At 34.6% G+C, this 15,623-nt stretch overlaps 1 protein-coding gene across 1 annotated transcript in view; it reads left to right on the top strand.

The window, feature by feature from the left end:
• LOC150087319 (very long chain fatty acid elongase AAEL008004-like) overlaps positions 1–14,498 on the top strand; it is a 131,726-nt gene extending 117,228 nt beyond the window's left edge. Inside the window, exon 7 of the mRNA XM_090371123.1 lies at positions 12,963–14,498. Coding sequence (XP_090227249.1) covers positions 12,963–13,271 — 309 coding nt within the window. The 3' untranslated portion in view covers positions 13,272–14,498. The remainder of the gene's footprint in view (positions 1–12,962) is intronic.
• Positions 14,499–15,623: the final 1,125 nt, after the last annotated feature.

Raw genomic sequence — 15,623 nt, 5'->3', positions numbered from 1 at the left:
TACGATGTACTTTTTTAACACTTGGTGTTACACTTATTAAAGCATTTTGTTCCCCCCAATGCACACCTGATATTGCAGTCACATCAGGAAGATTCATTGCATGCCCAATGTCAGTAGTAGGTTCTCTTCACTTTGTAGTTATCACTGCTTGTTTGCTTCAAGCTCATGATCACAGTTGGAGAATTCCCCCCCCCCCCCATTCCAATTGCAGCAGTTTTTATACATGGGAAAATGTATAACAAACCAAATGTGCCTATACAGTCAAGAATTGGAATGGCACTTGCCAGTTGATAAGCATGTGCTCATTTCAAAGTAATTTCACAAATCCTATACAGACTTCCCTAGAAGAAGTGCAGTGAAATTCTATTCACTCTGAGAACAGTTTGACTAACAAGTGCATTCTGATTCATTGTAGAAGCTCTTTTCTTTGGGAAAGAAGCAGTGGAGAAGAAGAGATCCTACCCCTCAGGTAGAAAGATTAAGGCTCTGCTTTGAGTACAATACAGAATTCAGCCATGTTAAAAAGGGATTCCTTTGTTTGGTGAAAAGTTTCATATTCAACAATTTTGTGTTAAAACAAAATTGAATTTGTTATGCACAGATTACTTATAATATATTAAAAATAATCAGTGTTGTTATACACGTCTACCATCACTAATCTGGTTTCACCACTAATTTTACATAATTTCTGCAAACGTAATTTCAAATTTCCTGGGTTGGTGCACCGACCTGCCGCTACTGTTTTGGTGGTGTTGGTTGCAGCATCAGCTGTTGGTGCAAACTTGTAAACACTGGCAAGCCATTCCCACTTGTTTTTCTGCATTTATTATTATAACTTGCTCACATTTAGCCCCAGCCATGGTTCCAATGCATAAAGGAAGTGCCTCTGGTGGTGTAAAGCACAAACACCATACATTGTCCATAACAGAAAGTTGAACTTCTGAAAAAACTCAACAGTAGTGTGTCTGAGAAGTTTAACTCTCCTTAATTGTAAATTCCAGCAATTTCTTTCAGTTCCTCTCATTTTAGTAATTTTCTTTTAGCCATTCCTTTTTAGTTTTTTGTTTGTTTTTTTACAACACTTGTACAAACTTGCAGAAAAACACAACACAATATGATGGATAATACACTGCTTCAGCAAACTTGATTTTCACAAAATCTCTAACAATACTGACAAACTTATTGCAATGTTTGAGTTTATTTTATTGTAATTAGTTTTATTGCAGCGCTTGCCGTGCATGCAATAAACTAATCACAAACTACCTTCATATGTATGCCGTAATAGCGTCACACGTACGTGGCCGACATGGCTTCTCAAGAAATAAAGTAACCAACATGTGGCCACGTTGGACACATATGCAACTTTTTTTTTTTTTATATTTTAAGCAAAAAAACGACAACACTGACATAACAATATTTATTTTAGAATTACTAAGCAAATTATTTGCTAAATATTTCTTGGCCCCTGGGGAAGTCCCCCCCCCCCTTAAAACTAGCTTGGCAGTCAATGTGGTAGGAGGAGGTGGTTAGCTGTTGGGTAAACTGTATGTGCTAAAATAACCACCAGTGATGCAGCACTCCACAGGTCCCAATGCTGCCGGATTAGTGATGGTCGACCTGTAAACAGTTTTCTGTTTAATGTACTCTTGTCAAAAAAAATCCTTTTTTCAAATCAGTATTATATTCTACTTATGTGGTCTTGTACCTATTAAGATGTTCTTGTTTTTATTTCATATTGTTTAATATGTATAAACTGATTGCAATACTGTCTTTTTTTTTTTATAAGTTTTCAATTCTAACATGTGAATGCACATCATCAAAAATGGAAGTTGCCTTCAGTTTGGAGGGCAGCTTTCTGCAATAAATTAGTTTATAAACAAATTGAATTTAAATAATCATGTTTATTTATTAGTACAAAATAAGTCTCTTGCAATACACAAAATGTAATTTTATGTTCTTTGCCCCTTTTCATTGTGGTAGTGCTCAGAAAAGATCCCAGGATACAAACGTTCATTAACCAGGTCTATAATTTAATAATATAGGAAATGTTTTCTGAGTTAATTTCAGAACGTAAATGAAATAAACTTTACATATTTATTATCATTATTTTGATTTTTCTGTTATATTTATTAATTCAGAGGAAACTTCCAGAAAACCCATTCATGCTGAAATATCAAATTTTGAGTGATTCCATGTTGGGTGTAGTTGACAACCTAAAAGCCATAGGTCAGCAGGTGACTGGCTAACTGAAATTCCAAAAAAGAGAAATTCTTTCAATAAAGAAATCTTATTTCATTTAGAGTTATATACTTTACCATATAAGTCAAGGTTTTTTTTTACAAATTTGACTAAATTTTTTCCAATATCTAAACATTGAAGTATTCCTTATTGACACAAAGGTTGTACAAAAAAAAGTACAAGCAGAGTTATTTTTAATTCTTAATTGCTAAGCAGTAATCTTACCAAAATGTCTTAATTTAGTCTAGGTATTATTTTGCTAGCTGATCATTTTTTATTCTTCTCAAAGAATAAATTCTTTCTTTCATCAGTAGTATAATAGGCAGTTCCATAAATAGTCATGTCATTTTTGTTATTTGCGTTGTTGATAGTTTAATTTCTTCCTTGTCAGCTATTTCAGTTAGTATATTACTGAAGATGACGTTACCATCATTATTATTTAACCTGATGTCCAGGTCAAAAGTAACCCATCTTGAATTTATAATTTTGTACGGGGTTTTGCAAAGTCCTCTTTAATTTTAAAGAATTAATAACTTAAACTTAAGATCATATCCCTTGCCTCCAAGATCATGTCGCCCAACTGCAGTAGACAGTTTGAGTTAGTCTGCATTAGTTTGAGTTAATTTTTAAAAGTGGAAAGAACTTTATTTGTCTCATTATGTATATGTGATGTTCAGAGTTTCTCTGTTCTTGTTAGCTTATTGCAAGTTATTCGGTGCTAAAAGTTATTTGGTGCAACCTATATTCAGGTTACATTCTGTATAGTTTCCAATGTTATTGTTATTCCAAATTGAAATTCTAGATTTCAAAAATACATAAATAATGAACTTTAGCCAGCTGTTATATTCTCATAACAGCTGGCTAAAATTCATTTTTTGCATAAGAAATGTAAACTAACTAAACTTATTTTTTTTATTTTTTCAAAAAAATATATGCCCAAAAATAAATCTCCCCTCTGAGAAGCTAGAAACTTAATCAAACAGCCCTCATACATAAACTCCAGAGTTGCAGTATGAGATACTTGTATCTGGTGCCAACTACCTTTTTTTAACATTCAAAGTTGTAGTAGTAGTGGCATGTGATGCAAGAAAGCAAGTGTATAAGCTTATGTAGCATCAGCCAAAAAAAAAATCACACCATTCCCTCCAAATGCCTGTCCAGTTCCTCCTTAAATTTATTCAACCTATCAACTTCCCCAACAACAGATAGAAGTTTGTTCTAGCAATTAACCACCCGCTGGCTAAAGGCAAATTTCTGCAGATCTATTCTACATCTGTCTTTTCTTAATTTGAATTTATGCCCCCTTAGGTTCATAATCTGAACAAGTGGAAGGTTCCCATCAGAATTCAGCTTGCTCAACACATTCAAGGCCTAATACACCTCAATCAGATCACCATGCAGGTGCCTAGTCTCCAGCCACTGCAATTTGCAGAACTTAAGCCTCTCTTCATTCCCCTCACTAATCTTGTTGCCCTTCTCTGTACATGCTCAAGTAAATCTACATCCTTCCTAAAATGAGGCCTCCAGACCTGTACTCAAGGCGTGTCCTGACCATTGCCTTATACAGAGGGACAATCACCTCCTTCTCCCTGTTAGCAAAATTCCTATATATCATTGACAAAACCCCATGACCTGCCCTGGCAGCCTGTCTGCATTGCTCAGAAAACTTCATATCTGACTGCACAATTACTCCCAGGTCTTTCATTTTCTACCACCTTAAGTGTAGTACCAAACAGTTGGTATGTTTCTCTGGGGTTACTTCTACCCATATGCAGTACTTTGCATTTGTCAAGGTTAAACTTCAGTTGCCACTTAGTCCATCTGCCCAAATTATCTAGATCCTGTTGCAGTAGCACACTGCCATTACTGTCATTAACAACCCTGCCAATCTTTGTATCATCTGCAAACTTTGACACTAAGCCTGATATACCTTCATCAATATCATTGATAAATATACAAAACAACAGTGGACCTAACACTGAGTCCTGTAGGACTCCACTAATAACATTAGTCCAAGAAGAGCAGCACCCATTGATTACCACCCTCTGTCTTCTCCCACTTAACCATCCTTTTATCCACTGTAGCAACTTGCCCTTAATACCATTCTGCTCCAATTTGTACAATAGTCTTCCATGTGCAACAGTGTCAAAAGCTTTCCTGAAATCCAAATATGATATCAAAATTATTTTTTGCATCCAGTTCCTTTGTAACCACATCATAATATCTTTAAATTATTAAATTGTTTGTCTTGCCTGTCCTTGTAATGAATTCTCATAACTTTACTTTCATGTCCTCTTTTTGTATATTCACCTTCAGCATTTATTCAACCTTTAGAGGCCATAATAAAGGGCAAAATGTTTGTTATAAACTAACTAACATTTCTTAAACAATTCTTACAGAATTTCTTAACAAAACAAGTCAAATATGCATGGGAAAAACTAAATCAATCAAAAGTAAAAATCTACAGAGCAAATGATGTCTGTGGGCCAGAACTGTATGTACAGTTCTGGTCACCAAGAGGGTACAACATAAAAAAAATTCTGAGATCCTGACTTTGCACATGTATGAAGTGATGTGGATACTTATTAGTCATTCCCCCTGCCCACCTTTATCTACAGGGGTCAGGAGCAGAGATTAGTCTCTTTTGCTTAAAGAGATTAGGTTTCATTGTGTATATGTGAAAACAAAGCTGATTGTGAAATTTGTATATTCAAATACAAACTATCTTATTTCAAACCGTGGTTGACATGAGATTATTGTACATGATATACCTCCTTTGCTGCCTCCCTTAATCCAGTAATGGTATTTGCCATAATAGTGCAAGGAAGTCCAGACTTTTGCTGCATAGAGAGAAAAAAAAAAAATCTCAACCAAGTAGATGAGAAAACAAATTATATGCTTCTCTCCTCACACAGGTAGGTATTCAGTTGACATTTGAATTTATTCAAACTATCAGCCTTAACTACCTGTGAGGGCAACTTGTGAATTTGTGGTACTATTACAGATCAACTTCTACTTGTAGGCTTCAGTACTTTTTATTGCTCTAACTGTCCCATGCTATCTTTTTCTGCTCAATTTGACCAGCCATCTCTGCACTTATCCATTTCAGTGTCATCCTCCTGCAGTATTTTCTTAAAGGTATGTATGCATTCATTTCTTCTGTGATTTTTGCCTTAAAAGTATTCCACAATTCAAATGTATTTGCCATCCCTTGGCAGTTTGCAGATACCACGTAGTGCCTTAAACTGTCAAAGTCTCCTCTTCTGAAGTTAAAACCAATGTCTTTACCTTTTTAACAGCTTTCTTTATCTTCCAGCTTACGATTGCATGATCACTTCCTGACAATGGTTCCTGTACTTTAAGCCCTGTATCTGATTTGTTAGTAATGATGAGGTTAAGAATATTCTTGCCCCTAGTACTTTCTCTAACATGCTGGTGTAAATAATAATCTAGTATATTTAAAAGGTTTTCCCATTGTGAGTTTCTCTCCCACTTATTTCAATCAGTCTTGGACAGATTAAAGTCACCCATAATAAGACATTCATGCATGCTTTTACATCTCCATGTAAAGACTTGTCATACTGGTCTGTAGATTACTTCCAATCTCATTGTTCCTTTGCTTCTTACTAACTCTCAACACACAGCATTCTATGCTGGCAGATGTAACTTCAGGCTTGGGAAAATCTTTTTGCACTTGGCTGCTTTTGGTAAGAAGCATGACCCCACCCCTTGTATCTTCCTAAATATATTATGTATACCATAGTGGAACTCATCACCAAGTTTCTGTTAAGTTTTGTTAATGACTGATCCCAAATTCAGCCATTTTATTGGCATTACTGTAGACACAGTTGCAACTAAGTAATCTTCTATAGTTTACTACCCTGACACACCCCTTGAAGTTATTTAGGTTTATATCTTAAGGAAAAATTGTTACCCTCAGAACATCTTATGAACATTGGCTGTTGTGGCAGCGAAAACTAATTCATGAGGTGAGTGCAAACATTACTTTGATCCATATCATCAGATAAATGCAGATCTAAATTACCCTTTTCACCCCTAACTAGTAGTTTCCCTAAACTCTTAGGGTATCCTATGATGCTGCCAAAAATCCTTGCACCACCTTTGTTCAAGTATAAGAGTTTTTTACTTTTGTTAAAGCATGATCTTTATTTGATAAATATCATGTGAGCTGGAAACAAACTTTGTATTATCAAAACATTGCTTATTTCTTAGTTACAGTATGAGACTTTAAAAAGAATTCTTATCTTTATACTTAATATGCCTGCAGAACCCAAATCAAGGCTCTGTGAGAGAATTAATAAGGAATTCAGATATTAGAATTATATGATAATATATTATCAGATATTGGGATGGACTAGGTTAAAAATTAAAGTTTGTCCTGACTTACCAGTAAATCTGATTTAAAACTTGTGGTAAAGTTTTGTTAAAACTAACTTCATAGTATTACTGTGAAGTATAATATTGCTAAATTTAAAAAGGTTTATATCCACCCAGAAACAGTTGTGTTAGAAAGTTGAAATAAGACCATGTATTACTTCTTCAACATAGTCACCAGAAAAATTACACACTTTTGTCACCTCTCAATACACTTCTGCAGTCCAGTTTTATGGCAATCCTCTGACTGTCCTTCAAACAATGACTAGGCAGCAGCAAAGTGTTTGCCACAAAGCAGGGACTTCAGGCCAGAAAGAGGAAGAAATTGGAGGGTGAGAGGTCAGGGGAATAAACATGTGGCAATATTTCAAGCCCACATTTGTGGGCACACCCCACTATGCATGCCAGGAATGTTCAGGGGCATTATTGTGGAGCAGGCACAACTTTTGACAGCTTTCCCTGTCTTGTTTTCTTTTATAGTAGCACACAGCTTTGAGAAAGCTAGAATAATACTTTGCCATCACAGTACAGCCCTCTTGAAGGCAACATGTCAGTATTACACCTTGCTGATCCCAAAAAAAACTGACAGCATCACTTTGCCACCACTTGGTTGCACCTTTGGGCAGGGGTGTTCTACATGCTTTCATTGTTTTGACATTTGTGTAATTTTGAGATCATAGTGATAGATCTGTTTCATTCATGGTGAGTATAAGTGGGGGGAAAGAACCTTGCTTTTCCTGGCACATTGCACATTTAATGTGCATATTGTGCTCTTTCCTTCTGGTAAGGGATCAGAAGTCTGGGAACCCATCTAGCCAACACTTTACTCATATGCAACTGTTGGATGATATTCTCCAGACCCTATAATAAATTGGAGCTCTACATATAGCTAGTTTTTTTTTATGCTACTAATGGTGATCATCTAGGATTAATACCTCAATTTTTGCAAAACTTCCTGTTACAGCAGTTACTGGGCATCTTGATTTCTTCATGCACCAAGGTTCTTCCACATTTTAATTTTAAGAATTATTTTCAAAGTCACATACTGTAACTATGAAATAAGTGATGTTTTGATAATACAAAATTTGTTTCCATCCCACACAATAGTTCTTAAATAAAGATAATGCTGTAACAAAAGTAAAACTCCTATACTTAAACAAAGGTGGTGCAAGGATTTGTTTGTGGATAATTTTCAGTATTTTTCCTTGCAGAAAGATGAATTGAATAACTGTTCTGTATTCCACTTTATCCATTGAGATTTCACTTCATTTGGTGCTGCAAAGGAAAAATGTCAAATCAAACCAAGATCACTGGTTTCTATAGAGATTAAGGTATCAAACAAAAAAAAAAAAATATATATATATATATATTATCAACCACTTCTGGGCAAATACACATTTTTAACCCTCTCCCATAACTACCCCAGCTAATCACCTACAGTCTAAGTTATCTACCTAGATGACATCAGTATTTCCAGTCATTAAAAAAAAAAACCTTTAGCACAGTACCAACTATAGAATGCTATGAATCAGGCCTGGCCTTAGCAAGTTGGTTAAAAGCCTGCACTCTAAATGAAAAAAAAGTGCCATCTATTATGAAATATAAGAATAAATGTATATCATCATCATCATCAGCCATTTTCAATCCACTGCAGGATGAAGGCCTCTCCAGCAACTTTCCAGTTCCTTCTGTTTTGAGCACTTGCCATCCACTTACTACCCAAAAACTCATGAATTTCATCTATCCATCTCCACCTTTGTCTTCCAGGTTTTCTTCTAGCTCCTCTTGGGTACCATTCTGTTATTTTCTTTGTCCATCTGTCATGTCTTCGAGCTATGTGTCCTGCCAAGACCATTTTAGTTCTTTAGTTTTGATAAGAATGTCCTTTACTTGAGTTTGCTGCCTAATCCATGTGTTTCTCTTATCTAACAGTTTGATTCCCAATATAATTTGTTCCATTCTTTGCTGTGTAGTTCTCAGCTTCTCTTCCATTCTTTTGGTGAGGGCCCAAGTTTCACTTCCATAAGTCATGGTGGGGAGTATACATTGATTCATTATTTTACGTTTCAGACAAACTGGGATATCGCTCTTCAGTATGTGACTATATTTCTTGAATGCTATCCATCCAGAATTTATTCTTCTCTTGACTTCCAGCCATTTATCATTATTACAGCTAATAACTTGTCCCAGATAAGTATGACTCCACCTTTTCAATTACTGCTCCTTCAATCCTTATTTCCCTTTCCGTAGCATACTTGTTCATCGTTACTTTTGTTTTAGCCATATTCATCTTTAGTCCAAAATCCTTACTAACTGTGCATAACTGATTAAGATTTTCCTCTAATTCTTTGGGATCGTGGCTTATAACCACAATGTCATCTGCAAATCGTAAATGGTTTGGGTACTCTCCGTTCACATTGACTCCTTTCTGTGACCAGTCTAATCTTCTGAAAGCTTCCTCAAGGGCAGCAATAAACAGCTTTGGAGATATTGTCTCTCCTTGTAGAACTCCTTTCTTGATTTTAAATTTGCTACTGTCTTTGTCTAGTCTAATAAAGGAGGTAGCACTCATATTTTCTTCAAAATCATATATGGGGTATCTATGCCTTGTCTTTCCAGTGCCTGAAACATTGCCTTATGCTGTATGGAGTCAAATGCCTTTTCATAATCCACAAATGCCAGGCATAATAGTGTTTTATATTCATTTGCTTTCTCCATTAGCTGTGATATTACATGAAGGTGATCCATAGTTGAGAATCCTGTCCTAAAGCCTGCTTGCTCTTTCGGTTGATTCTCATCAAGTATTCTTTCTAATCTGTTAGTAATGACCCTTGTGAACAACTTGTAGATGTGGGAGAACAAGCTAATTGGTCTATAATTTCCAATTTCTGATTTATCTCCTTTCTTATTCAGCAAAACTATGATTGCATTATTCCACTGCTTAGGCATCACACCTTTTCTAATGCACTTTGTGAAAAGCCTTGCCAGTTTTTGTTATGTCTCTTCCTCCCAATTTTAACAACTCTGTAACTTAGCAAAGTTACTGTAGAGTTACGTTGCATGTTTTTAACATGCAAAGTACTACATATGGGTAGAAGTAACCCCAGAGAAAAGTACCAACTGTGTGGTACTACACTTAAGGTGGTAGAAAATGAAAAAGACCTGGGAGTAATTGTGCAGGCAGATATGAAGTTTTCTGAGCAATGCAGACAGGCTGCCAGGGCAGGTCATGGGGTTTTGTCAATGATATATAGGAATTTTGCTAGCAGGGAAAAGGTGATTATCCCTCTGTATAAGGCAATGGTCAGGCCACGGCTTGAATACTGCGTACAGGTCTGGGGGCCTCATTTTAGGAAGGATGTAGATTTACTTGAGCATGTACAGAGAAGGGCAACAAGATTGGTGAGGGGAATGAAGGAATCCTCTTACCAAGAGAGGCTTAAGTTCTGCAAATTGCAGTGGCTGGAGACTAGGCACCTGTGCGGTGATCTGATTGAGGTATATAAGGCCTTGAATGGGTTGAGCACGCTGAATTCTGATGGGATCCTTCCACTTGTTCAGATTACAAATCTAAGGGGGCATAAATTCAAATTAAGAAAAGACAGATGTAGAATAGATGTGCAGAAATTTTCCTTTAGCCAGTGGGTGGTTAATTGCTGGAACAAACTTCCATCTGTTGTTGTGGAAGTTGATAGGTTGAATAAATTTAAGGAGGAACTGGACAGGCATTTGGAGGGAATGGTGTGTGTTTTTTTGTTTTTTTTTTTGGCTGATGCTGCATAAGCTCATACATTTGATTTCTTGCATCACATGCTACTACTACTTCATCTTCTCCCGGGGCTTTCCGATTCTTCATTTTCTTCAATGCATGTTCTACCTCATCAGGAAGAATATCAGGTATGTCATATGTGTTGCTACTTTACAATCCATCTTCCCCACTGCTGGTATCATTCCCTCGCTCCTTGTATAATTCTCTATAGTAGTCTTCTGCTATTTGAATTATGCCTTCTCTGCTGTTTATAAGTACACCATTGCTATTCTTCGGTTTCAGTATCATTTGTCTTTCTGTATTACTGCTCATGGCTGCTGATTTAAATCTTTTGTTTTCCCTTAATGCTTGTTCTACTTTTCTTGTGTTAAATCTTCTTATGTCCTCTCTGAGTCTCTTTCTAATGGCTTTGCATAACTCAGTATACTCAATTTTCTCCCTGTCAGTGTTTTTCTTGCTTTTCATTTGTTGTCTTCGGTTCATCATGACAAGTGTTTCTTGACTAATTTTTTCTTCTTTGGATTTCTGTTTTCCTATAGGTTTCTTGGGCTTTATCACTTTCAGAAAGTGTGTATATGTATATCAGATCAGCTTAATGCCATAAGTTGTAGCATATAACATTACATCAGTTTGTAATCTAACTACTGTAGGAGTATAATTGATACTATATAGAGTTACTCAGGGTATTAAAACATTGGCATAAAAGTACTAAGTGGGCCATAAAGCCAAAAGAACCTATAGACTAATATAGCCTGTGTTGGTTTACATTGCTATACCCTATAAATAAACATAATTAGTAATAAAATAAAAATATAGAATAAAATAATGATTATGTAGCTAATTATTGATAATTGGATACATTGAATTTGGATACTTTTTCATAGGGCTAATGCCGTTCAATATATCACACCAATAATTAGCAAAGCTATCTGTTTCTGATTGTTATGTCTTGTTTAACTAGGTCCAAATTATAAACAGAGGCGATCTATGTTAAACTTTTTTTTTTTTTAATTTAACAGCAAACAGGCAAGATAACAGTTAGCCTGAAAGATAGCTTTAATACAGAAAGAGTGCCAACCATAATTTTCATTTCAGTTGTGGTGTTTATTTTCTACATGTATAGAAATATTCCTACATTTGGTAATAGCCTAACTATTACCAAATGTAGGAATAGCAAATAGGTTTTTATAATGGTACTTGGGATATACTGGGAGTGTAACTGCCCAATCCTTTATTATTATAATCCAGTTTTTGGTCTATTATATACAATCCTTTAACCCCTTGTAGTTATACCAGGATCCCTTATTAAAGGGTTGGGCAGTTACACTCCCAGTATATCCCAAGTACCATTATAAAAAGCTATTTTCTTTGCTTTTTACTTTCTAACCCTAAATTTTATGCCTCAAGATCTATTGGAGTATTTAGAGGGAAATTGAGGTACTATTACTATACTTATCCTCTTCTCCTTATGTTAGCATAAGCTTTCTTTTGTACATGTACCAATTATACTCCTGCAGTAGTAATTATATATACCATATATCAGATGGCAAAATGCATGCAACAGTAAGAGAATAAATTAGACAGCTATTTCATTGCTGGTACAGCTTACAGCATAATCAGTAATGTCTTATATGAAAATACCAAACACAATTCAAACCTTACTAATATTTACAGTGTTCTCAGAATTCCTTTGGGTTTCCTGTTAGCATAGTTCACAAGGGAAATTTGACAAGTTTAGTTGTAAAGCCTCATGGAGAATGACTAAAATCTTGTACCCTCATACAATTCTGATCTTATCCTTATGATTTAAAATGGAAGAAAACAGCCTTGTCCTAGCTGTTTCCAGTGAATATATGCTGCATATAGACAACTTACAATTTATGCAGTGTTTATGTAGCTAGCATGGAAATGTGGCTGTTCCCCCAAGTAACTAGTACCTCTCTCTCATACAGGTGGTGCACATGCTATTAAACTAATATGGGGAAAAACTAGATCCTCCCCCCCCCTCAGCAACTGAGCCCTTGTGGACAACCAGCACCAGTCTTTGAGAGCTTGCAAGTACATGTTACACAAAGTAACCTCAGCTGATATGCTATTACTCTCCCCCCAAATAAACTACATGCTGCAAATGACAGTTACCAGTGAATTTTGATATTCCTCAGCTGATATGCTATTACCCCCCCCCCCCCAAATAAACTACATGCTGCAAATGACAGTTACCAGTGAATTTTGATATTCCTGCTTTTTTTTTTTCCTATCTAATAATTTTTAGAGTTTTTTAAACCATTAGTGGCACACACAGCAATAAGATTCTCATTGGAAACACTAAATAACAGTACTCCATTTCTCATTAGAAATGAGTATTACTTTCCTTATAACATCACTCTTTATAAATTTAAGCTAGTTTCTCTCCATGTCATAAAGTTGTTACTTTTGTTTCAACTGATTGCTGACTAAAACATTACCCTAAAATTGAATAGTTTACCTATAGAAATATTTTTACTATATTTAAAGGTGAAGATTTAATTATAAGCTCACTAGTATTCTTTCTCCCAACCAGGTTCAGTTCATTGCTATTTTTGTTCATTCCTTCCAACTGCTGTTTGTGGACTGCAATTATCCACGTGGATTCATGTGGTGGATTGGATTTCATGCCGTACTGTTCTGGTTCCTATTTGCAGATTTCTACAAAAACACTTACAACAGGGTCAAGAAAGCAAGAAAAGAAAGCACTGCCAATGGTCAACTGTGTAATGGTATTGCACTGAATGGAAAGACAAATGGCATTGTTACAAATGGAGTACATAAACATCATGAAAATGGAAATGGCATCATCATGAGGTCAAAAGCAAAGTCAAGTGATGAATGACAATAACTAGCTCATTATCAGTTGAATATTAACTATTCAGTGGATGGAATTGTATAACTACATTAATTCCTTTCCCAGGTCAAAACCAACCAGCTTTAATTATCATATCATAATCATCTGCTCAGCAGAAATATCACCAGAATTGTACTAGGTCTGACATGTCACGATGAACATTTGATTCTTTGTACAATGGCTGTATAGTAGCAGATGGACTGAAAAAATTAGTCACTTGAAGGATGGGGTTTTCCTGAATGATAGTACCAGATATTTAAAATATTTTATTTGCCCTTGATTACTAATTCATGGTGTACCCCCCAACTCATTAATTTCATATGCAAGTTTGTTTGTTTTTTTATTTAAGAAAACAATATAACAGTTCTTGTTTATCTCAAAAATGCTACTTATTAAAATACCTTGTTAATGATAAACATGTTTACTCTTAGTTTGTTAAACTCATATGGTTGTGAAGTGGTGGGAACATTTTTTTTTCTTCTCTCTCCCCTGCCTTTTAATTATCTTTATTGTTAACAAAGGTTTACCAGTTTCAGACCAATTTTTTATCTTGTTTTATTTTTTTGTTTGTTTATAAATTTAAGATATTTAATGTTTTCAGATGATTTTTTTTTTTCTAATTGCTTCTGTTATATTAGTCTATGAAGTTATTTACCACAAATTTTAAGATTTAGTTTTCATTTTTGTGTATTATAAACATATCCTGTATTATCATATTGTTACTTAAGTGTTTTATATTCTGTTTGAAAATATGAAAAAAGTCCACATAATTGTTGCTCAAATGTGCAATGAAGGATTCCTGCTATCGTCATGCATAGTACTCTGGTTTGTTGAATTATAGCCTTGTTGGTATGTTAAATTCTGGAAACAAGGATACATGTTAACTCAGTCAACAGGTTTTGTCCGAAAAATCTTGTTCCATTATTAATTTTTATATATAACTTGAACGATAGTGTATATTTTTTAACTATTCAAGTGCCTTTTAAAATAGTAAAGTGAATGTAGGTCTGCACTTAACTGCCAAACTAATACTACCATTTGAAGAAACATTCCACTCTTCTGACCAAGCTCATCATTTGACTTCATCTGTACAGTATTTCAGGGTTATTATTCCCCACACCCACCCTTGTTAATTCCTAAAATTGTATTTTTCTTCCCTTAGACATTAACTCTTGCTATACCTTGTTTGATATGTAATAAATAGTTTTAAACAAATCTGTACTGTGTTTTTATTATCAAAAACCCAATTAAATTTGAATTTAATTTCAAATCCATGTAAGATTTAAACATAATCTATGAGATTAAGATCTATACTTTTATTTATTTTATTATTGATGAAATCAATTGTTTACATGATTTATTACTTTGGTGATATGCAAATGAATTTTTTATAAAAAATGTTACATTTTGGACTTCATTCAAAATCACTTGTGACATAAGTTGCTAAAAATAAATGCCACATCTGGTGAAACTGGTCCACGACACAATTGAATTAAACTATTTACCAACTCTCTCAGTATTGCACTGCATGAAAGACTAGCGACTCCTCACTACACAAAGACATTTTTCAAAATGTCTATGACCAAAAGAATCCGGGTGAAAACTCCAGTTTTATTAATCCCATGATTCAATGATCTTCAGAATGTCTAGTTTTACAAGACATAAGCTGCCTTTATTATAATCTAACCCAACTTACAAACTTCAAAACAGACTAGAAATTAACTGCTGATGATCATCTTTAAAAAATAGTTTTAAATAGTCTGCTTTTGAATTATAAATTGTCACTGGATCTTCAGATAGTTTGATCCAATCTTAAGATACAAAAAGAAATTAAATTCTTATGTAATAATTTATGAAGTGAAATTTTCACAATTTATCAACAATTTTTCTTTAAAAAAATTTAATTTTTTAGTTGAACTACTATTATCTGCCTGTAGAATAGGGCAGAGGTTCCCAAACTTTCTCAGTTTACGGCACCCTTAGTGTCTAAGTACAGGTAACCATTGTATAACATGGTAGTTTGGTTCCTACAAAATCTTGTGTAATGTGAAACCAGTTTATACGGGACTAAAAACCAGTACAAAAAGGGTGTTAAGTTACAGAAACTAACAAAAATACTTTTTTGTAACTATTGGAAAATTAATTTTTATAGTAGTAGTAACTTAATATTTTAACTCTATTTTTATAATAGTATTAAATTAAATAATAATAACTGAACAAACATCTTGCCTTACAAACTGTAATACTTGTATGTGAGATAATGTACGTTCATTTAATTTTCTTCCTCTTCATAGCTGCTAAGCGCATCTAGATTTTGTGTACCTTCTGCTCTCTTTAAAA

This window comes from Mastigoproctus giganteus, chromosome 4, assembly GCF_048544385.1.
Source record: "Mastigoproctus giganteus isolate SK-2022 chromosome 4, ASM4854438v1, whole genome shotgun sequence".
NCBI lineage: Eukaryota > Metazoa > Arthropoda > Arachnida > Uropygi > Thelyphonidae > Mastigoproctus > Mastigoproctus giganteus.
This window is presented reverse-complemented; position numbering and strand designations above follow the sequence as displayed.